General features: G+C 49.4%; 9 protein-coding genes across 9 annotated transcripts; 3 read left to right on the top strand and 6 right to left on the bottom strand.

Annotated features, from left to right (window-relative positions):
* Positions 1-5594: 5594 nt before the first annotated feature.
* RHO25_004373 (uncharacterized protein) lies at positions 5595-5981 on the bottom strand (the record flags this gene model as incomplete). Its single annotated transcript, XM_065602553.1, has 1 exon — positions 5595-5981. One exon carries the CDS (start codon positions 5979-5981, stop codon positions 5595-5597), a length of 387 nt encoding a protein of 128 aa, XP_065458625.1.
* A 1197-nt stretch (positions 5982-7178) lies between these two features.
* Positions 7179-7676, top strand: RHO25_004374 (uncharacterized protein; the record flags this gene model as incomplete). The annotated part of the gene is made up of 1 exon (XM_023595295.1): positions 7179-7676. The coding sequence occupies one exon, from the start codon at positions 7179-7181 to the stop codon at positions 7674-7676; it is 498 nt and encodes a 165-aa protein (XP_023457402.1).
* Positions 7677-7968: 292 nt separating this feature from the next.
* RHO25_004375 (uncharacterized protein) lies at positions 7969-8763 on the bottom strand (the record flags this gene model as incomplete). Its single annotated transcript, XM_065602554.1, has 1 exon — positions 7969-8763. One exon carries the CDS (start codon positions 8761-8763, stop codon positions 7969-7971), a length of 795 nt encoding a protein of 264 aa, XP_065458626.1.
* Positions 8764-9408: 645 nt separating this feature from the next.
* On the bottom strand, positions 9409-10080 carry RHO25_004376 (uncharacterized protein; the record flags this gene model as incomplete). Its single annotated transcript, XM_023595296.2, has 1 exon — positions 9409-10080. One exon carries the CDS (start codon positions 10078-10080, stop codon positions 9409-9411), a length of 672 nt encoding a protein of 223 aa, XP_023457835.1.
* Positions 10081-11831: 1751 nt separating this feature from the next.
* Positions 11832-12335, bottom strand: RHO25_004377 (uncharacterized protein; the record flags this gene model as incomplete). Its single annotated transcript, XM_065602555.1, has 1 exon — positions 11832-12335. One exon carries the CDS (start codon positions 12333-12335, stop codon positions 11832-11834), a length of 504 nt encoding a protein of 167 aa, XP_065458627.1.
* Positions 12336-12569: 234 nt separating this feature from the next.
* Positions 12570-14602, top strand: RHO25_004378 (uncharacterized protein; the record flags this gene model as incomplete). The annotated part of the gene is made up of 3 exons (XM_065602556.1): positions 12570-12622; positions 12685-12928; positions 13124-14602. The coding sequence occupies 3 exons, from the start codon at positions 12570-12572 to the stop codon at positions 14600-14602; spliced, it is 1776 nt and encodes a 591-aa protein (XP_065458628.1).
* Positions 14603-14982: 380 nt separating this feature from the next.
* On the bottom strand, positions 14983-16965 carry RHO25_004379 (uncharacterized protein; the record flags this gene model as incomplete). The annotated part of the gene is made up of 1 exon (XM_023595299.2): positions 14983-16965. One exon carries the CDS (start codon positions 16963-16965, stop codon positions 14983-14985), a length of 1983 nt encoding a protein of 660 aa, XP_023457398.1.
* A 1582-nt stretch (positions 16966-18547) lies between these two features.
* Positions 18548-19636, top strand: RHO25_004380 (uncharacterized protein; the record flags this gene model as incomplete). Its single annotated transcript, XM_023595300.2, has 5 exons — positions 18548-18593; positions 18641-18938; positions 18989-19166; positions 19218-19511; positions 19562-19636. The coding sequence occupies 5 exons, from the start codon at positions 18548-18550 to the stop codon at positions 19634-19636; spliced, it is 891 nt and encodes a 296-aa protein (XP_023457399.2).
* A 210-nt stretch (positions 19637-19846) lies between these two features.
* On the bottom strand, positions 19847-20785 carry RHO25_004381 (uncharacterized protein; the record flags this gene model as incomplete). Its single annotated transcript, XM_023595301.2, has 1 exon — positions 19847-20785. One exon carries the CDS (start codon positions 20783-20785, stop codon positions 19847-19849), a length of 939 nt encoding a protein of 312 aa, XP_023457395.1.
* Positions 20786-21063: the final 278 nt, after the last annotated feature.

Raw genomic sequence — 21063 nt, forward strand, 5'->3', positions numbered from 1 at the left:
ATCGACGGCAAATAAGATATTTACTAGTATTATAAGAGAATAGTCTATTATAATATCCCTAACTAAAGAGGTCCGTATAACGTTCCGAGACTACCGAATCGATAAAGATACTTAGATCCTATATATTATCGTATAAGACTACTTAGGTATTAATATTAACTCGGTCGATACGTATATCGATACGGCCTAAAAGTCTACCTACTTAACCGAAATTATTATAGAGCAAGTTTAATTAATTATAAAAGACTTTATAGTCCGACTTCTAGTCTATCTATTTATTATTAATCTCTTTCTCTAGTATAGCGATACTTAGAGCTATATAGGATTAAGCTCCTACCTTAGTAGATTAACTCGTATACCTAACTAATATCTATACTTCCTATAAGTTATAATCCTAGGTCTATAGTCGGAGAACTCGATATACTATAATTTCTTAAGCTATAGTCGAAATTTATAGTAGAAAGCTAGCGTAGAAGAGAAGGGAAGGAGAAGGTTCCTAAGTAGTATAGGCTATACTAGTCGCCCTAGATATAGCGTTTATAGATATACTAAAGCGAATTATTACGCTATATACCTTCGTTATTATACTCTCTATATTAATTAACTATTAATTATCTCTTCGTTATAACCTTTCCGAGTTCTTTAGATAACTTATAGCAATTATAATATACGAATTTAGTTAGACTCGCCTAGTACTATACGACTAGAAGGAAATACATATCTCCCTAGGAATTTAACTTAGGCTTTCCTTAACGTTATATCTTCGTATATACTTTATAATTCGTTTATAAATAGTAGTAGTAGCTATCTCCTTCTTAAACCGGTATATATTACGTTTGTTTAGTAGTAGCTCTTAGCGTAATAGCCTATAGAATAATCTAAAGTATATCGACTAAGTCTTTAGTCTTACCTATATAGAAGTCTAATACGTATACGCTTAAGAATTATCTTAATTCCTTAATTGCCTAAATGCCTAGTTACTTATATATACTTTTTATATCCCGACTCTCTAATTCCTAATTCCTATATCCGGTATACGTTATTGCCTATCTTCGGGAAATATACTATTATCGAGATTTTCCTTCTACTTAGGCTATCTAGTTTAGTAGAGGAGAGCTACGTAAGATATATAGAATCTATTGCCGGAAGTACTAAAGCTCGAGTTTCTAGAGATTAGATAGGCTAGCTAATTAAGCTTTCGTAACCTAATCCGCCTTATTTATATAGACTATACGAAAAAGTAATAATATATACGTGTTAATACTAATAGAATTGCGCCGTCTAACTTATATTCCGAATATACCTTATTACTTAGTATACTATAATAACGAAAATAATTTAATAATAGGCTTAAATACTCTCTACTATATCGCTCTTACTTACTTCCGATTCCTTCGAGTTATATATTCTATAGACTCTCCTTATATATATCTAAAAGCTATACCTAGAAGAAATTTCGGTAGTATATAGCAGATATAGATATTCCGTAGGCTATCTAGCTAGGTTAAATTTAATTAAGTATACTCTTAAGTACTATATAAGGTCGGGTATATATAAGTATTATTTCTACTTTCCCTCTGCTAGCTATAGTATATCTCTAAGGCAAATCGGGTAGTAAGCTACCGAGATTACGACGCCTCTCCTATATATAATCTCGTAGTAGTTAGAGTATTCCTCTAGGTATAGTCTATAATACTATTACTATTCTAATAAGCTCTCGATATAGATACGATACTCGAAGTAATAATATACTTTAGGAATATTACCTAGGACTAGTAGAGAGTAATCTTATAGCAAATACGCTTTAAGGTCTATCTGCGAATTAATAGCGGCGTTATAAAGTATATATTTGCTTAGGTCTTCCTCTAGGTAATCTAAGACGTAGTACGCTACCTACTCTAGGTACTCTTCGCTTATATTAGACTTATAAGGTTAAAAGCTATACTATAGCTACGCGGCGATAACGGACTCTAGTCGTACTATAAGCTTTTACTAGCGAGCGCTTAAGTAGTAGGAAAGGAGGTAGTCGTTAATTATAGTACGATTATTCTTAAAGAGCAACGTTAAGACTTTACTATAATAACTATACGTGCTATTCTATTCTAGTAGTATATACTCGTAGTGCTAAAACTAGTTTCCTAGGCGTACGATCTACTCTAAAGGCTTTACGAAATCCTCTAGGCTATATTCGTACTCGGTGTCCCGATAGTAAAATAACTTTACTACGTTAGCGCGTAGTTAGTTCTATTATATTAATAGAGAGAGTAGGCAGTTACTTAATCGTGTCTTAGATTTAATTATGTCTTCTGCTTAACTATCGACCCCTCCTAGCGCCCTATCGTTCTCGAAACCTATATAGCGGGCTAAATATATAGCCCTTTCTTAATACTATTACTCCTATCGTTTACGTCGATTGCTAGCTCTAGAGGTATAGTTAGTAAGCTTAGAGCCTAGTAGTAGAGGACCTTCTAGATCGTAGTTTACTACTATAGATATAAGAGAATCTATTATACTCTATTTAGAATCCTATTCTAGTATAATAGATTAGCTATCTACTAGAGAAATTATCGAGATATAAGCTTAGAATGTCTGCGCGTTAGCGTATCCTATATAGCGCTACTATATAGTATTAGTATAGTGTCCTATATAACGTTAGTTAAACTTCTCGTAATTAAAGTATACCCGTCGAGAACGTACGATCGAGTATATTACTATAACTATAGCGTAAATTATATGCCGAGAAGCGGTCTACAAAGCCGGTACGCTATATAAGCTCTACTAGTATTTTATTAAGAGTATCTACTATAATTATCTTATCTAGAGATAAACTTCTCTAGAAGACCGGTATATCTATATACTCCGGCAAGATTCTAATCCTAACGTACTTGCCTTCTATATCTATAAGACAGCGTAGATCGTAAACGCTATATATATCTTAGAGTATATTAGAGGCTATAGCGAGGGCGATAAGCTAAGCAATCGAGTAGAGCTCCGGCTACTTAGGATCTTCGAGCAAAATTATACTAATACTAGAGTATTAGTTAGTTTTATTATTCTCCTATTATACGAATTCTAACCTACGCCTTTATACTATCGCCTCGGCTGCTCTTATAGTTACAAATCTTAATATTAGCTACGATACGGCGTCTTCTATTCTCTAGAGAAACAAAGAACTCTATATCCTTCTACTTTAGACTCTTATTACTTTTAACGTAGGCGCTAGACTTAATAACCTCGCCTAGCCGAAGTCCTAGAAATAAGAATAGTAGGAGTAGAAGTAAGACTTATAAGCGCTCGCGAGGATATTTATAGTTAAACTCGTCGCTTATCTAAAGAAACTAGAGTAGAGTGCGAACGACTACTAGTATTACTAATAGCTTCTCTCTAATCTTTTAGTTCGCGCTATACTCTATATACTCGACGTCTACGAATAAATAGAGCTCGCCTATATCGCCGTAGTTTAGGCGCTTCGCTTACCTAAGCTTATCTTCGACGAGTCTATTAAGTATATAGATATATTTTTTAAAAGTAGAAGTCCTAAGACCCGAGCTAAGTTAACCTTTCTTGCTAGTAACGGCGTATAGAAGGAATCCTATTACCTACTCTTTTATTAGAGCCGAGGACTAGGCATTATACTCTACGTATTTACGTTCTTCGTCTTTAAATCTAAGCCGGAGATACTCTATCTACGCTTTCTCTACGACCTTAAGGAGACTACTATAGAGTTTACTAATACGGCCGGTAAGTAGAACTACTAATTTATCGCTACGAGCTAATCGCTTAATTCTCTCTTAAAGCGTAGCGTAATTAGGTACTATAATAAGAGTATAATTTAACGATATAGAACGTAGTCTAAACGTAGTCTAGATAGAATAATATCTTAGTCGTTATAGTAGCGAAAGATATATATAGGAAGAAGTATAAACCTATATAGAGTAAAGGCTCTTATAGAAAAGTCTAACGTTTCTAACTATTAACTCTAGCTTAAGTATAAGCGAGTTGTATACCTAATATATAGTACAACTACGTAGTATGCGATTATACTATATATAGCGAAGTTATACGTAGTAGCGGGAGAAGGGAAAGGCGTTGAGCTTAAATAGATGCCTAAAGCCTAGAACTAGGATTCGGTTAGTAAGCTTTAAGCGAGGAGACCTAGTTCCAGGATTCGGGATATCGATAGCTTAAGCTATAACACTTAGTCCCTCCCTAGGTTAACAAAAGAGCTACCGACCCCAAGACAAAGCGGAAATCATGACCACTAGACCAATGAAGAGAGAAGCTCACTTAGCTCTATGGAAGCGTCCGTTCAAAGATTGTTCATATCCCTTCATCTTTGCCGCTAAATTGCAGCGCTTGCAGGTGGCCAACGGTTCCGGGTGCTGTGCATGGTTGCTCCATGTGGTAGTAGCAGACATGCTGTCCGAGCATAGCATACGTCAAGAATAGAGTACTAACTGCAACAATTTCTGCAAGGAACGGCCACGAAACTTCTCAAGGATGCGGAGCTCGGAGGACTGCTTGAGATCATGACAGCTGGAATCGACTTGTTGCTTCGGAGTCATCGGCAGAAGATAGCACACCAGGCAGTGTCCCATACAGCTCTGCACCGAGTCAGACAGTAGAGGGTGCCTCACATCTGCCATCCGGAGCTGGTCCCTCGCAACTACTTTCACTAGGGGCAGTCAGATCGTGGTCATTTCCTCATGGTAGAGAACTGTCTGAAGCAGAAGTACTTTCTAACGGCGACTTTGGGCCGTTTTGTATATGGCATGCGGGATCGGGCACAATGGTTCTGCAGTGCTGCAGGCACGTAATCCAACGAAGCAGACTGTGCAGTGGCTAAGACGTCCCTCGCTTTGAAAGACTGAAGAGAAGACCCGAGAAAAGTTTCTATGGGAGCGATCTCGTATTCCTTCTTCGGGCTCAAGACAAATGCCCTGGGTGATGCAACACCACCGGCAACTGGCTGTGCTTGATTTCCAGGCGCACGGCCAGGCCTCTGGCTCGCACAGCATCCATACCATGTTAGACGCCGATTCTGCCCAGCATATCCAGCATTGCCAGCACACGGTACTGGTTCCCGTTGGACCGACAGCCTCCTCCGCCCGAGCTTGTTCTCGAGAACACGATGCCCCTCTCCAGTCGCACATGGGCCAATTTGCAATGTTTCCGCACTAGCCTCTATTGGGAGCAGCACTGCAGAGCTTTTGATCGATCGCGCTCAGCCTGTTTATGTGAGTGCTACCAGACTCCTCAAGAGAAATTGTTCCTGGCGACCCAAGTTGGATGTCGCTCAAAGTCTTCATCTTCCAGATCTCGGCGATCAACTGAGGAGCCATGACTGCCCAAGCCGAGACATTCTGATATCTCAGACCAATTGTTCGCCGCACATGGAGCGATCTTAGATTTGGAAGACAATGCAGCTGTTTCAGCCCTATCAACATCGATGCAGGCTGTCCCACTACTAACTCAAGTTTCGTAATGGCAGACAGGCGCCGTGCACCCAGAGAATCTAGGAAGCTCGTCGGTGACTCGATCGAGAAGCGATTGACAGCATAGAATATTTCTTCGGCTTCAGCGAGTGCTCGTCGTCAAGTCAGAAGAATTGCCAAAGTTGCTGGAGCCTTTCCATGCCACGGGGGAGGCACAATCTTGACGGCACCCCTCGAAGTGGGAATGCTAAGCAGGTGCTCATAGATATTGAGCCTGAGCTCTGCTGGTAGACAGAAGAGCAGAGACTGGTCCTGTGGGTTGACCGATTTATTCAGCTTTGTCTCCTCGATATTTGCGTTCATCCTCATTTGGTGTTCTCTGCAAGAGGCTGCACCGAAGCTGAATTGCAATTGAAACTTGATGTAAGTGCTTCGCGATGGACCTGTAAATTCGCGACCCTCGGGGTCCTGGATTTCTTCTTTGGGAGGTAACATGACCCAGTCCTCACCGTCTCCAGAATTGACGCCCGGGATTGTGTCGGCCATCGATGCTAACAGGTCTTGCAAAGCCTCGGTGAGCTGCTGGTCGATGGCCTTGGAGATACACGTGTCTGCAGGCACATAGACAAGGTGTGCAGTACTTTAGAGTTCGGCTGGATCTAATGAATGTGATCAGGCAGCAGGCAAGACGTATCATACGTCAGACGACACTAGCTTCATCCTTCATATGCACTCGTGGTCTATTGTGACCAGCAATTGAAGCTACCCAACTCTATCTTGCAGGTCCCTGCCCTTTCTTGTTGGCTTGTACTGATATGGTTGCATGATCATCCCAACACCTTAGACTTGCGTAGCTGACTTGCGCCATAGTGGTCTACAGCCCTTCCTCATAAGGAACGATCACGTCTGGATAGACGTCCGTAACAACACCTTTAATTGGATCATCCGGTATACGGCGATCGCATTCCACCAAGTCCACCGCGATATCACCTCGAATCTTCTGCAAGTCGGCGTCTCCTAGGTCTCGCACGCAATACAAAGGCCCAAATCTATAATTCTCTGGGCTTTCAAAGATAATCTTCGGTTCGAACGTCATACCGGTGGTTCGTTTATGCCGTTCCAGTGTGCAGCCCTTGTGCAAGAATACGAAGTAAGACCCCTCCACTACGTATGGCGAGTCGCAATTATACGTTGGCGCTTCATACGAATATGGGGATATTGCCGAGCTGTACCTCGCTTTGCGCCACCAGAGAGTCAATCGTGGCCGTTGCGAGCTGGCGAGAAGGAGAAAGGCCCCAAGGATAATCGAAAGGATGGCGAAAAGGGACCGAGGCGACTTAGCCACGAACTGCTGCATAGTTTTGGCGAGCCGTTGGCGAACGATTGCTCAAAGAACAGCCTTTTGCTGGATGAGCGGTTGGTCGACTGTGTGCTAGAATTCTCGACTTGCAAAGCCGAACATTTCGATCGCGAATTTGAAGAGCGGTGGTGAGTTGAGATTGCACAAGAACAAGAAGGTGCCGAAGGGTGTGGAATCAGGAGTACGTCAGTGTTCTGGTTTTGAAGATTGAAGAGGGCAAGATGCAGATGGGAGGCACAGCAAAAAGTGTGGCTCCAACAGGCAGCAATTCATGCACTCATGACACCTTGGCAAACGCAGGATGCCACCTTGCATGTCTGGACGCATCAACCACCTACTCGATATCGCACCTGAAATTCTCGACAGCGGTCCAGTCGCCCATAATGGCCCCAAACTACTCAATGTTTCTGGTTCTGATTCTCACACTTCTTATATGTGTTGTGGCCTCGTTGCCATCGGCCCCGCCCAACGACATCCTCGCGCCTCTCTATGGACTGAACGTTCGAGACAAGTGGCCGGACGAGTACGTGATCATGTTCCAGGATGGATATTCTTTAGACGAGCACTTTCACACCATCGGTCGCAACTTATCACACTCGGCCCAATTCGCCAAATATTCCTTCGGTTACCAGGCGACTATAGACAGGCAGACACTGGACGAGTTTGTTCGACGAGATCCCAATGTTCTCTTTGTTGAGACGAACAGACCGATTTACGGGATTCAGCCAGTCGATGTGGTATATTCAGAGCCTTGGAGACCCCCGTGTGCGCGCAACACTTGCATACTGGATGGGCAATGCCATAAGCTCTGGCGGGACGAAGATTCTTCGGAGAATGACCACTTGAGAGAAGAGATATTTCGACAGCCCTTTGCAGATTGAAGCTGCTTCGATCTGCTTGACAGAAGATCATGGCATGGACGCTGGCATTCGCCCAAACGGTCGGTCACTGGACCGTGCAGTATGAAGCACTGGCAAAACAATTCAAGGGTCATTACGCTGTCAAATCTGTTCTGAGAACATGTTCAACAACACGAAGTCGCTGTATTCTCGCTTTGTGTGCAGATATGGCGTGGCAACGGCGCAGAAGAAGTCATATATGTAGAGTCCACATCGGAACTTGAGAACAGTATGTTTTCTGCGCACAGCCGATCACATTCCTCCAACGCATAAATCAAAGCTCTATCAAGCACGATGCATTGCTATCAATGAAGCTCCGCAGAGAATCCATAATCTCCTTCGGATCTCCGATAGAGACTGCTGTTGCATCCACAAACACATGCTCCTCCTCAAGAATACTCATTACGTCCGGAACTTTTTGGGCAAAACCCGTAACATCGATGAGCCCGTCAAACTTCTTTCTGCCAGTATACCCCTCGAGGCCTGCTTCCACGTGTTGCACCGTGTCCGTTGCATTTGCATCGATGGCATAGTGCGCCCTGAAACTCAGGACATATTGCCCTACACGTTTGACCAGATCATCGTGTTCGGTGAGATCAACCATCACGAAAATTTGTGCATACGGATGAGCTGCTTTGAGGAGCAAGCAGAGAATGGCACTGGTCGTAGTCTCGCCGCCAGTCACGAGGATCGAGACCCCAGGGACGGAGGAGCCACTGTTTATGACGGACGTGCTCCTTCGGAGAGCGTGTTCGTAGGCTTGGGCAGCATCGTGAGCCAAGATGTAAGACGCGGCAATTGTAGCCGCCTGCTTTGGAGCCAGCTCGGGAGGCTTGATGCATAGTATAGTCTCGTCGAGTGGAATCTTGCTTCTCTTTGTTTGCTCGGCAGGAATAAGCATCATCACAGTATGCCCTTTCTCGAGTGTCCCAGTAAGATCGTGGCCGACCTCTTCTACGATGCCGCACGCTCCAACGAATGATATGGAAGCAATGTGATCGAGTGCATCGGTCGTCTCGCTCAGACTGACAAGCACCTGATTTGCTTCCAGTGGAATTGCTTCATCCATGGCGCTGTGACAATGCACGAGACTGATCTGAGTGAAGAAGGATAGTAGTATGTCATACAGACAATCACTCGGATGATATAAGATACTTCATGTACAATAATGGTATTACGAAGGACGTTGGCAATGTTACGCTGCGGGGAGAACATGACTACAAACACTAAGCTGGTTCAAGGAACAATCGACGGTCGTTCTGAGTTTCATTGGTCCATTGCCGCATACCACACTGACTGCTGTGCCTCACGGCTGCATGCTGCAACTGCGATCCTCGAGGATCGAAGCGCGAACGTTAAAGATCGTTCGAATCTTTTTTTTTTCCATGCACACCGTCAATCTCTGTAGCAGTTCTAGGCCTTGCACGATAGCTGGTCGACCCAAAAGAAAGGAGTTCGGCGTAGTAGCATGAACGTTGTGAAGCCTCTCGCAGCTGAGTATGCAGAACTCATTAATTTGACCCGCTGCTATGATAGCTCTGGCCGCAGATTTCTCTGAGGGGCAGCAGCGCAAGCGTCGGGGGATTCAGTCGACGGAAGATGAGTGTAGAGAGAATCAATATTGCTGTAACGAATGACCCTAACGGGGTTTATAAATGATTGAAAATTACATCACCCTCAGCATTCGCCTATCATTCTCCCACGCCCTGGCAGCCTACAACCCTGTATTCCACTTCGCAACCGGTCCCCCCAGAGGCTTCCCGACATTGTCCTTAAATCGACCAATGTAGTTGCCAGGCGCTTTGTAATTACAAACAGTCAAATAAGGCGGGATTCTGCTGCTGCCCGTGCCAACAACTCCCGTCTTACTACAATCCGCAACATAGCAGCCAAGCGAGGTACTGCCCTTCCAGACGACCTGCGTAAAGTGTCCAAAGGATCCAAACTTCGACATGTCCGGCTCGGAGGTATTGTACCACTTCGGGTTATAAGCGTTGAATTCGCCTCCGTACCAGAGGTCCGTGATGGAAGATGTGATGTTGGCTTCTTTGAGGCCGACGGCAAGGTTTTGGCCGTAGCCGCCTCCACCGATGGAGGTGTTGTGTTGGAAGTTGCAGCGTAAAGCGAGTTCTTTTGCGTATTTGGCTAGGTCAACGTTCCAGGTGAGGTCTGGGGCTGAGTGGTTCCTGCGGTGGATGTTGTGGTGGAGGAGAGCTCTTTGCTGGAGAGTGGCACTTTGGCGCTTCTCATGCGGCTCCTGTTGGCCAGAGGGAGTGATGAGAAGGGGTTCGCCAGTGATAGCTTTGACGCCATTCTTCTCGACGAGTTGAGAGGGGATGGCCAGGGCTGTTGCTGCCAGCGCCGCCAGTGGGTAGATGAAGTGCATGTTCGTTGATAGTAGTTTCGATGACACCTAGATGCAGAACGACTCAGATGATATTGTTGAGATGTGAGTTGTTGTTGATGATAGTCCGATCGAGGGAATGATTTCAGACATTTATATGCCCTCCATCTGCTTGTCGGTCACTCGAATGCTTCCACTATACCTGAGGCACGAGGGACTCATCCCGTCAGTGGCTAAAGATCTAGCCATCGCGAAGCAGTGGCAACCAGAGCCTTCGCCGTGACCAGCGTCAAGATCTACGCATACCGGACTCGATGCGTCGTAGTGCTCACATGTCCGAATCCCACAGCTTTGTCCGTTGACGTTTTCCGTCGAACATACTGCAGCCTCTGACCAATCCTGAACGGAGCAACTACCTTGGGCGTCGCATCGAACCCTGATGGCAATGATGAGAGACGTTTCAGACGTCGAGTCTCGCTCGGGAGTATGACTTCAAATTGAGGCGCCACATCCATAAGCATGTTGGCTGACAATTCAAGCTAGCTGAAGGACAATGATCCCACTACCGGATCAGTTCCAGCAAGCGAAGGCTCACGTGTAGTAACGGCCAAGCCGAGGAACTGAATGTGGAGTGGATAGTGTAGGATTCAGGGCCCTTTGTGGTGATGTATGCAGACTGTGCGATCTACACAAACCAGCCAGTCATTGAAGTGTCAGGCTGAGACACGTTGTCTTGGAACACCGATCTTCGCCACGCGAAATCGTCAGTCGGAGCATATTCGCGATGCATGTGGGCGCATGAGCCATGGTACACAGTAGTAAGACATGTGGCCGCAAACGGCTAAATGTGTGGAGTGCTCCGCAACATCAATGGCGCCAAGATTTGAGGCGCTCATGATTTGAAGCACCAGACAATGGCGCTGAAGTCGAGCTTGCGGTACTTTGATTCGCTCGATTGACTGGGTGTATGTTGTTCGGAAGTCCGGCCATCCTACACTTCTACGTGCCGTCTCGTGAACCCTGTGACAGACCTTCCATCGTGTGCGGCCGCACTCGTGGAATGCGCTTACTTCAAAAAGGCAGCATAGGGAAAAGATGTCATGCTGTCTTTGATATGCGACGATCATGTCGCTCTGAGGATTGAAGATCGAATATCACGCTGTACGCAGCGCGATCCTGCCAATGAGCAAACGCCCAATAGTCCCAATCACAGGAAAATTGCGCCCATTAGCATACCTCTGCCACAGCTGCGCCGTAGAGAGCTTCGTTGGGATGAACGACGCAAACATTCGCTCAACGTGAAGGAGGAAGGTCCGAATATGCGTAGTACCCTGATGGAACACGCAGCACACAGTGGTGGCCTTTGAGACCGCTTTGCATCTCTCATCGCATGACGGAACATCGGGCCGCTTTTGCTTGTATGATCTGCGGCAGCTCGATGATAGTGCTGTAGATCGACAGACTGGAAATGCGCGTGATGTAGCACCATCGTCAAAAAGCGTGATAAAGACGAGTTGAGCGGCTTCGCAGCACATAGGATGATCATATTGATGACCTAGGCCAGTGGCAAGCGAAAGGCAGTCTTCTCCTAGGCACATGTGTGGACATGCTAACGTGTAAGGAACGCTCTGTGTTCCCGGAGTCACGATATCCCTTTGGCGATAGCTTTGGGTGTAAACGCCGCAGCTCTTCGGGCGTGGTACTGGAAGGAGTGTTGTGACGCGATAGCTGGACATGCGATCGAAGGACATCGAAGCGATCTGAAATGCAGACAGAGCTTGAGTAGTCTGAGATCAGGTCATCCAGCTCGGCTGTTCGTCTACATTGGAGTCTTTCTCCCACGGCTTCTTACGCCGTGCGGCCTGTGTTTCTGATGCCTGACCTTCGAGGATCGTATCTGGGATGTCCTTGATGCCTGGAATCGGCTTGCCCTCCGCAATCATATCACAGATCTCAGCAAAGCTCGCAGGTTTGGGAGCATCGCCCATGCCGCCATCGTTTGCTGGTGGGGCTTGCTGCTGGACATGTCCTTGTCCGCTGCTACCATTGACGGCTGCACTGCCTCCTCGTGCTTCGACCCAACTCTTATAGCCGTCAAAGTCGACCGGCGTGCCTGCTTTGCGTGCGTAGTAGTAGCATTTCGCTCGCAAGGTGAGATGCTCGACTTGCTGCGGATCCTGTACCGAACCTAAGATGGCCGACAGTCCTCCTTGAAACTCGGGATCGCTGGCCCAGTCGTACTCGTCCAACTGCCGATACAAAGCGGTGTTGTCGACACTGTTTGTCTCCGCCGCCATGGTGTAAGTGATTTTGTGTGTGCAGGCGCAGGTGCATGTGCAGTCTGCTGGCTGGCAGGGGCCCAATGCTGCCCAGCTGCAATGCACGAATGCCAAGCCTGCAGCAGCCGCTTCGACCTTCTCCAGCCACGAGACAGCTTCTGCTGCTTGCTCCATCAACAACCACCGCTTCCACCTCGGCGCACCTCCGAATTATTCCACTTCTTTTCCTTTTCTCCTCTGCACTCGCCCGCCATGTCCGAGTACATCGGCTCGCGCATCTCCCTCATATCCAAATCCGACATCAAGTCAGTTGCCCGCCCGCGCGCGACGCACGCGCTGCAAAAGCCTGCCGACTAACAGCTGGCAGATACGTCGGCACCCTCAAGTCCATCGACAGTGAGACGGCCACCGTCTCGCTGCAGGACGTCGAATGCCATGGCACTGAAGGCCGCAAGGGCGATCCCGCGCTCGAGATACCCGGCTCGGAAGCCGTCTACGAAGGCATCGTCTTCCGCGGCAGCGATGTCAAGGACCTGACCATCCTCGCTCCGCCCAAGGAGAACCGTCCTCCGCAGCCGCCGCAGATGCCCAATGATCCCGCCATTCTTGGAGTACGTGCCACCCACCTCCCCCTCACCTCTGACACAATACATGATGAAGCATTTTGGATAAAAAAAAACACCACCGAGAGCGCAAAAAACGTGTGGATATCTCCGTTGCCTTCCTTCTGATCAAAACTCGCAAACTCCTCTTCGCGCAGCATACTCGAGCCACTTCGCGAGGAGGCATGCTAATTGGCTTGCTAGTCCTCCGAATCACAACCACAGCCTCCTCAAGCACAACACCAACAACAACCTCAGCAGCAGCAGCCCGGGCAGTTCCGTGGCCCTCCTCCATACCCAGGCCCTCCACAGCAGTTTGGCTACCCTGGACCGCCGCCCGGGCAATTCCAGCAGCCTCCACGATTCAATGCGCCAGGCGGAGCGCATGGATTTCCGGGACAGCCTGGTGCTGTGCCCGGCTACGGCATGAACTTTGGTGGGCCTCCCCCACCTGGATATGGTCCTCCTGGGCAGTTCTATGGTCCGCCCGGTCAAGGCTTCGGACCTCCTGGGCAATTTCCACACCAGCAACCTATTGGCCCACCGGGCATGAACCAGCAGCGTCCACCACAGCAGACACCTAATCAACAGCAACAGCAGCAAGCGCCCATTGGAAGCAAGCAGAACACTCCTCAGCCAGCTCCTTCGCAAGCTCCTCAAGCTCCGTCTGCGCAGCCCCCACAAAACAAACCAGCTGAGATGTCCACCACGCCGGTGCCTTCGGCCACGAGCGGCCCACCACCGCCAGTCGAGTCGAAACCCACTGCCGCTGCTGCCACTGCCCCACCTGAGGCAGCGAAAGCACAGGCGCAAGCTCCCGTGCCTGCCCTGCCCAAGCCTGCGTCCAAGGCCGGCAATCGTGTTGCTCTTCCCCTTCCTGCCTCGAGTCCCGCTACCGCCAAACCACGAGCAGCCCCTCCTGTTCCTCAGGCCTCTGCGCCCGCTGCAACAGCTGCACAGTCCGGTCCATCACAGTCCGCGACAACCGCCACAGAAGCTGCTACGGCCGCAGTCGCTGCAGCGATGGCCAAGCTTGGTGCGGTGAATCAGCATACAGGAGCTGTAGACAATCTATCGCAAAAGGTGAACCAGATGAGGGTATCGGATGGCCAAACACGGGGCCGAGGAAGAGGTCGCGGTGGCGCTCGAGGCGGTCGGCGCGAAAGCCAGCCGAAGACGGTTGACGTCCCGAAAGAAGACTTTGACTTTGAGAGCGCCAACGCAAAGTTCAACAAGCAAGAGCTGGTCAAAGAAGCTATCGCATCTGGTAGCCCAATCACCAGCCCTACCAATGGCGACGTTGCCGACCCGCTTTCAACTGCCACAAATGGACACACGGATGACGATGTGGTCATCCCACCGAAGGAAAAGGGATATGACAAGAAGTCGTCGTTCTTTGACAACATCAGCAGCGATCTAAAGGATCGTACCTCACAACAGCAGAATGGCGAGTTTGTTGATGGTCGCGCACTGCGACGCGAGGAGCGCTCCAAGAACATGGACACGTTCGGCCAAGGAAGCATCGATGGTGGCTTCCGCGGACGTGGTCGAGGCCGAGGCCGTGGAGGTTTCGGAGGCCGTGGACGTGGTCGTGGAGGATTTGACGCTGCACGCGGTGGGTTTGAACACCGCGGTGGCTACAGAGGGCGTGGACGGGGTGGCTTCGAGGCTGCGGCAGTGTAGGGAACTGCCGCTTTGCATCTCATGATTTGATCGCACAGATTCGCTGGTGTGGTCGAGAGCACAGATGTGCCAGACACGGCGAAACGAAGGACTTGTATTATAGTGGATGACCATGCGGATTGCCTGCCCGTGCATGGGAGGCAGAGATCCGGAAGTTATGCAGATACGCCATCACGACAGTAGACTGCTTCGGCGGTCAAGAACATCATGAAGCCTCAGCGTTCTCTCTGTTTTCATTCAGTCTCTCAATGTCTAAAACCATGGCTGTGACGCAGAGAATGTACACGTTCTGGGCTGTATTGCATCTCAAAAACCTGTATCCATGAATTAAAAAGGCGCTATGCTGCAAAATGCTCTATACAACAAACCATGTGGCTTCATCATTTCGGGCTTGCATTTCCATTTCCATTTCCATTCGTCTTGGGGTCCGTAGCCTCCACAGCATCCTTGATTTTCCCATCTTGAACTTGGTTCTGATCCACGCTGAGACCCATTTCACCGCGAGCATGATTCTTGGCCATTTTCCTCAGTGCCTCCTCCGTGAGACCTTGTCGGAACATGCGCTCCAGCACATCTTTCTTTCGCGTCTTATGATCGCCGATACTGATGACGATGCCAGCTGTAATGTTGCAGGCGAGGGAGAAAGAGAGGATTGTGGCTGTGAGTGCTTCCGGGCGGACACGGTAGTCTATTGACCAGGTACATGTACCGAGTGCGACTTGTAGGAGACTGTGGCAGTCGAGGAGGACCACGGCTGCGACCATGTGTCGGAGTGGGAAAGCGTGATGGGTTGCCGTTTCGTGGGGTTTGTAAAAGGTGTGACTTTTGTTGAACTTTGCTTGATGGTATGCCAGGCGCTTTTGTTGTTGTGGAGTCAGCACAGAGTATTCTGCCATCTCCTCCTTGTCGATGATATCGTCCACATCTGTCGCGCTTTGTCTCCTGTCCGGAAGGTCGTTTCGATCGATCAAGCCTGGTAGTCCTTGTTTCTTGCGCAGTTTCCAGGTGAGATGGTGATAGTGTGCGATGAAGCACATGTGATAGGTATCAACTGCTCGAAAAGGTGCAAGTCCATCTCCCATAAGGGCGAATAATGCGACCAGGACCAAATCGATGACATTGATGATGTATTCCTGTCGACCGCCAACATAGATCCAACCGATCAAGGCGAACACCCAAGCCGTACCAAAGAGAGTCACCAATACTGCGTACACTGTGACAAAGAGCCCCAGCGGCTTGCTGACGTATTGGCGGAAACCTCGCATGGAGCGTTTGAATCCTTCTCGTTTGGAATGCAAGAGATGTCGCACGTGGTCATTAAGTTCGGCAACGTCTTCTTCATCCCAGCCATCGAGATGGACACCGTGAGGAAGTACGGCATAATGTGAGTCGCTGAGCTGGGAGGATATCGACATTTTGCGGGTGAGCCCGTCCTGAAGTTCTATCTCGTCCGTGCCTGTCTGCGAGGGCCTTTCGGGTACTGGTTTCCGTGGGATCTTTGGCGGTCCCGTGCGAGATGTTCGTGTCCCTGCTCGAGAACGAGCTATTGCTTCAATGTCGGCAGTTGGCCTTCTCGATAGCTCGTATGTAGGCCGACGATTAACAAGACCACCGAGATCGGGAACGAACAGAGAATTTTGCAGATTTGTTAATGTGCCCAGTGTGCGAATCTCAGGATCGACGAGGTCGAGCAGGTCAATAACATCAGCTTCGTACTCCTCTTCTGGATAGTGCGAGGTGGGCTGGTCAGCACCGAATGCGAGTGAAGTATTACTACGAAATCGACTCAATCCGACGCCACGCGACCTCTGCGCTGCGTTTCCAGCACTGCGCATAGCAGTTGCGGTACCAGGGTTCAGTCTGTCGGGCGTGGGCGAGCGAGTGGCCATGTCTCTGACATTTATGCCGGGCGTAGTGGGAACAGAATCTACCTCGCGAATGCCATCGGTGCGAGTTGCGGTTCGAAAACTAGATCCAGTCGCCTGCTGATCCTCTCTAATGGTTGACATGTGGTGACCTGGGTCCATGGTCCTCTGTCTCGATAATTCCGCCGCGTCCGAGAGGATATTGCTCGGCGGTCGCTGTGGTGCTGAGAAACTGCGGCGTCGACCAGCGACGGTATCATCCTCGACTTCATCTCCCTCCTGTATCGAGGTCGGCCGGGATCCTGTGTGCTCTCGTATCTGAGAAGTCGGCCGCGAGCCATAAGATGGCAGTCTTCGGATGCGGATGTTCGAAGGAGCTCTGAGGCTCTCGAACGAAGGTGCTCCTGCCACATGCCTGGCGCCTTGTTGTTGGGTGCCGGCGCTTGATCGATTAGGTGGATTGCCACCACGGCGAGATCCTGAGCTGAAGTAGTCCATATGGGCCAAAGAAACTTTTAGAACGTGTTACAGGATGAATGCTGCACCGCGTCTCCACGTCCGTAATTCCACCTTCGTCAATGTGAGTCGTATCCAAGAAGCAAGTCGTGAAGAGCGTTCTATTGCAAGGCCATCCGTGAAAAGCAAAGCGCAAGCTGCGATCACGCTTGACGCGCGGTATGCTGGAGAGTGCGGTGCTGCTGAGAAAGATGCCGGAAGTTCCGAAGAGCCAGCGCCAGCGCTCCCGTGCGAGTTCACCGTGCGGATTGCGAGCGCACCTCGATACAGCACCTGGAGTGCGAGGCGACGAGTCTATTGCTCGTTCTTTTTGGTCCAGGCGCGCGTCGTCGTGGGTATCTGCAGACAATTTTCAGGGCAGACGGAAAAGCACAGCGCGCGCTGGAGTTCGTCGAGGGAGCAAGGATGGCTGGCTCGGCAAGCAAGCGCCTGCAGTCAGCTCCAGCTTGGTGCGGATCGAGGTGCTGTGATTTGCGCCTGCTCTGCTGATCAAGCGCGGGACAGATGGCTGATGAAGCTTGGTCTGCACACCACACGAGACGCTGGCAACTGTCGTGAGAGCTTTCTTTCAGGTTTGCAACCGTGGAGGCACTCAGTCGCGGACGCGGCCTGTTCCTGGACCGACGACGTTGAGCTTGGGCGTGATCATCGCCGCAATCTCCCCAGCATCGTCATCGCCCCGTCCTAGAATGGCATGTCCGGCAACAACAGGTTATCAGGTTATCTTCATCACTGTACCGCATACATACACTTCTCTACATGGCTACAGTGAGCTACTGTCGAATGGTGGAAAGCCAGCAAGCGCTACAAGCAGATGGAATCATGGAATCGTCATGGCGTACGTGGCATACATGTATTTCCGTCTTAATCTGAGTTACTCGTGGCAGCAGCAGCAGCAGTTTCGGGCAGATATGACGGGACACAATTGTATTGGACTGGGCGACACATATCGCCAAGGGAAGCATGGGAGCGCGGAGAATACAAGAGATGATCGACACAGCCGCGTGCTAGCAAACGGCATCTGACCCATTGACTTCCTAGTAGGGTAAGCATAATTCTCGACAAGGCGTCTACTGGCCTCGCTGTGTCTGGCGTGCGTGAAGGCACCTATTGGTGGTCAAGAAGCGGATGCATCAATCGTGAAACCTTTGAAGGCAACCTGCCCGCACTCAGACACATTCTTTGGCCCGCGAGCTCCAAAGACAATCATGTCAAGGTCGGAAGCGAAGTCCTCCTGTTCCTGCGTCGACTTTGTAAACGCCACCGACAAGAAATTGCGTCAAACCGCGTCAATCAGCACTGCATTCGTAAAGATTTCCAACAGCAAGTTCAAGAGCTGCCTCAGGTATTCGCTAGCTCCGTATGCCAAATGCCAATGTGCCCCGCGACACGCGGATGTGGGCACCCTGCACACGGTCCGGCGCCAGGGCAACTTCCATGATTGACTGAAGAAACACACGCGCCTTCCCATATGACCGCAAGAAGTACAGCTCGACTTCGACATCTCAGATCGACTATCGCCCCGCCTCAACAGCAACTGACACTTTCGCGCCGATCCACCAACATGGCCAATATTCACACACCAATCCCCAACCTCAAACTCAATGATGGTACGTCCATTGAGCACGTCATATCAGCATACACTTACTCCTCGCAGGCAATAGCATTCCCATGCTGGCCTATGGCACGGGCACTGCTTGGTACAAGACTGGAGACGAGTCTAAGCTCGATCAGGCATGCATAGACTCGACCAAGACCGCCATAAAGTTAGGATACTACCACCTCGACGGAGCGGAAGTCTACAAAACAGAGACAGAGCTCGGCACCGCGATCAAGGAGAGCGGAGTGTCTCGTGATAAACTATTCATCACTACCAAGGTCATCACGAACATTCAAGACATTCCATCGGCCATCAGGACGAGCTTGAAGAAACTGCAGGTCGATTATGTTGACTTGTGAGTTCAATATCATTGCTTTGCCATAAATGGTTCTAACAAGATACTAGGTATCTGATCCACGCTCCATTCTTCGCTGAGTCAAAGGAGGACCAACAAGCCAAGTGGAAGCAAATGGAGGAGGTAAAGAACCAGGGTCTGGCCAAATCGATTGGTGTCAGCAACTACCTTCCTGAACACCTCGATGCCATTCTCGAGAACTGCACGATTCCTCCCGCAATCAATCAGGTGTGTCCAAGTGAGACGAGATGATCAGGGCCATGCCACTGACCCGTTCAGATTGAGTTCCATGCCTACCTTCAGCACCCAGATTTGCTCAACTACCACAAGCAAAAGGGCATCGCCACCGCAGCGTACGGCCCACTTACCCCAGTCACAAAGGGTGCTGGTGGTCCGGTCGATGGCATTGTGGCATCTCTGTCGAAGAAGTACGCCGTTAACCCTGGCGAGGTCTGTCTCCGATGGTGCATTGACCAGGACGTTGTCGCGATCACGACCTCGTCGAAGGAGCAACGACTGTCTGACTACCTCCGTGCCATGACCTTCAAGCTGACGCCTAAGGAGATTGAGATGGTGAGTGCAATGGTGTCTGATGTCTTATTTCTTTTGCTGATGCTGTACAGATCAACGAGGAAGGGAGCAAGAAACATCTTCGTGGCTTCTGGAACCACAAGTACTCGGATGACGATCGTCGATGAGCAAGTCTCGCTCACTGTGCAGGTCGAGCGACAGAGGCCACGAGTGCGACAGATTCTAGTTCGACAGATTTTGCCAACCCAAAGTAAGCAGCCGAAAGCTCAACTCTCTGAGAAGAGACAGGTATTTCTGCTCAACAGTTTTGACTTTCTCGCATCACTGCACAGAGTCATAAGAGACACGAGTGCCCTCTGGCACCTGGCTCCTACCATCTACTCTCGCTCAGCATTCCTCGTCACACCCCTCGCAATCTCGATCAAACTGTCAGTGCTAACATCATCCGCCCACCCCTTAAGCGTAAACGACAACAAATGCCTCTCCACAATCTCCTCCTTCCGCTCCAACAACTCCCCAACATCCCAATTCGCCCACACAAACTTCCCATTAAACCACCTCGCCTCAGGACTCACAGCCAGCCACACCGCCAATCCCGCCGAAAGCTCAGGACTATCAAGCGCCTTCCTCGCAGCCTGCTTCGCCATATCCGTCGCCACAACTCCCGGTTGAATATTAAAAACTTTCCATTCTGGATTCTCATGATGTAAGAACTCCATTATCCGCGCTGCTGCGTTTTTGGCACAGCTATATGCTGCTGCCCCAGGCGCATATGGTATATGAGCGGAACCAGAGGAGACGTTGATGATTGTGCGATTTGCGTCTGGAGTCTGAGATCGATTTGCACGAAGGAAGGCTTGGGAGACGATGAGGGTTCCTCGAGTGTTGATTTCGAAACTGGACCAGATGTCTTCGATTTCGACGTCGATGATGGTTCCGGAGCCCAGGAGGGCTCCGGCGTTGTTTATTAGGATGTCGGGGACGGTGTTGAAGTGCGCTATGGCGGTGCTGAAGGCTGATTGGACTTGATCGGGTTGTTGGATGTCTGCTACAGTGAGAAGGACGTCGGTTGAGGGCGAAATGGTTTTGATTTTGTTGGCGGATTCTTCCAGTGAGGCTTGAGTGCGGCCGAGGAGAACTATGCCTTTGGCATGGGCGCGGGCGAAACCTATTGCGATTGCTTGACCTATGCCTCGACCGCCACCGGTGATGATGACGATTTTGTCTGAGCAGTCGAGAGCGGGTTGGGTGGGATCGATTGCTGGGTATTGGTCGTGGTGATAGGTTGAGGTGAATGATGGGTAAGTTGGAGCCATTGCGTCTGCGGAGAGTACCTCGACGTACTCGCAAATACTCACTGAGCTCGATTTCGTTCTCTGATCCCAAAGTGTCACTTCTGGTGATTCCTTTGTAGCTTGTCTGCACGGGTTTAACAGACGAATGCAACGGACTTAGCGGGGTTTGGCTGGGTGGCATTCAGCCTCTTTCTACACATCGAGCACACGCGCTGGAACGCCAGAGCTCTGCTTCCAATGAGTTCCGCTGAGTCCTGGTGTACGGGACCAAATCTTGGTCTGCTTGGTAATTGCAGTGG

This window comes from Cercospora beticola, chromosome 3 (assembly GCF_033473495.1).
Source record: "Cercospora beticola chromosome 3, complete sequence".
Lineage (NCBI taxonomy): Eukaryota > Fungi > Ascomycota > Dothideomycetes > Mycosphaerellales > Mycosphaerellaceae > Cercospora > Cercospora beticola.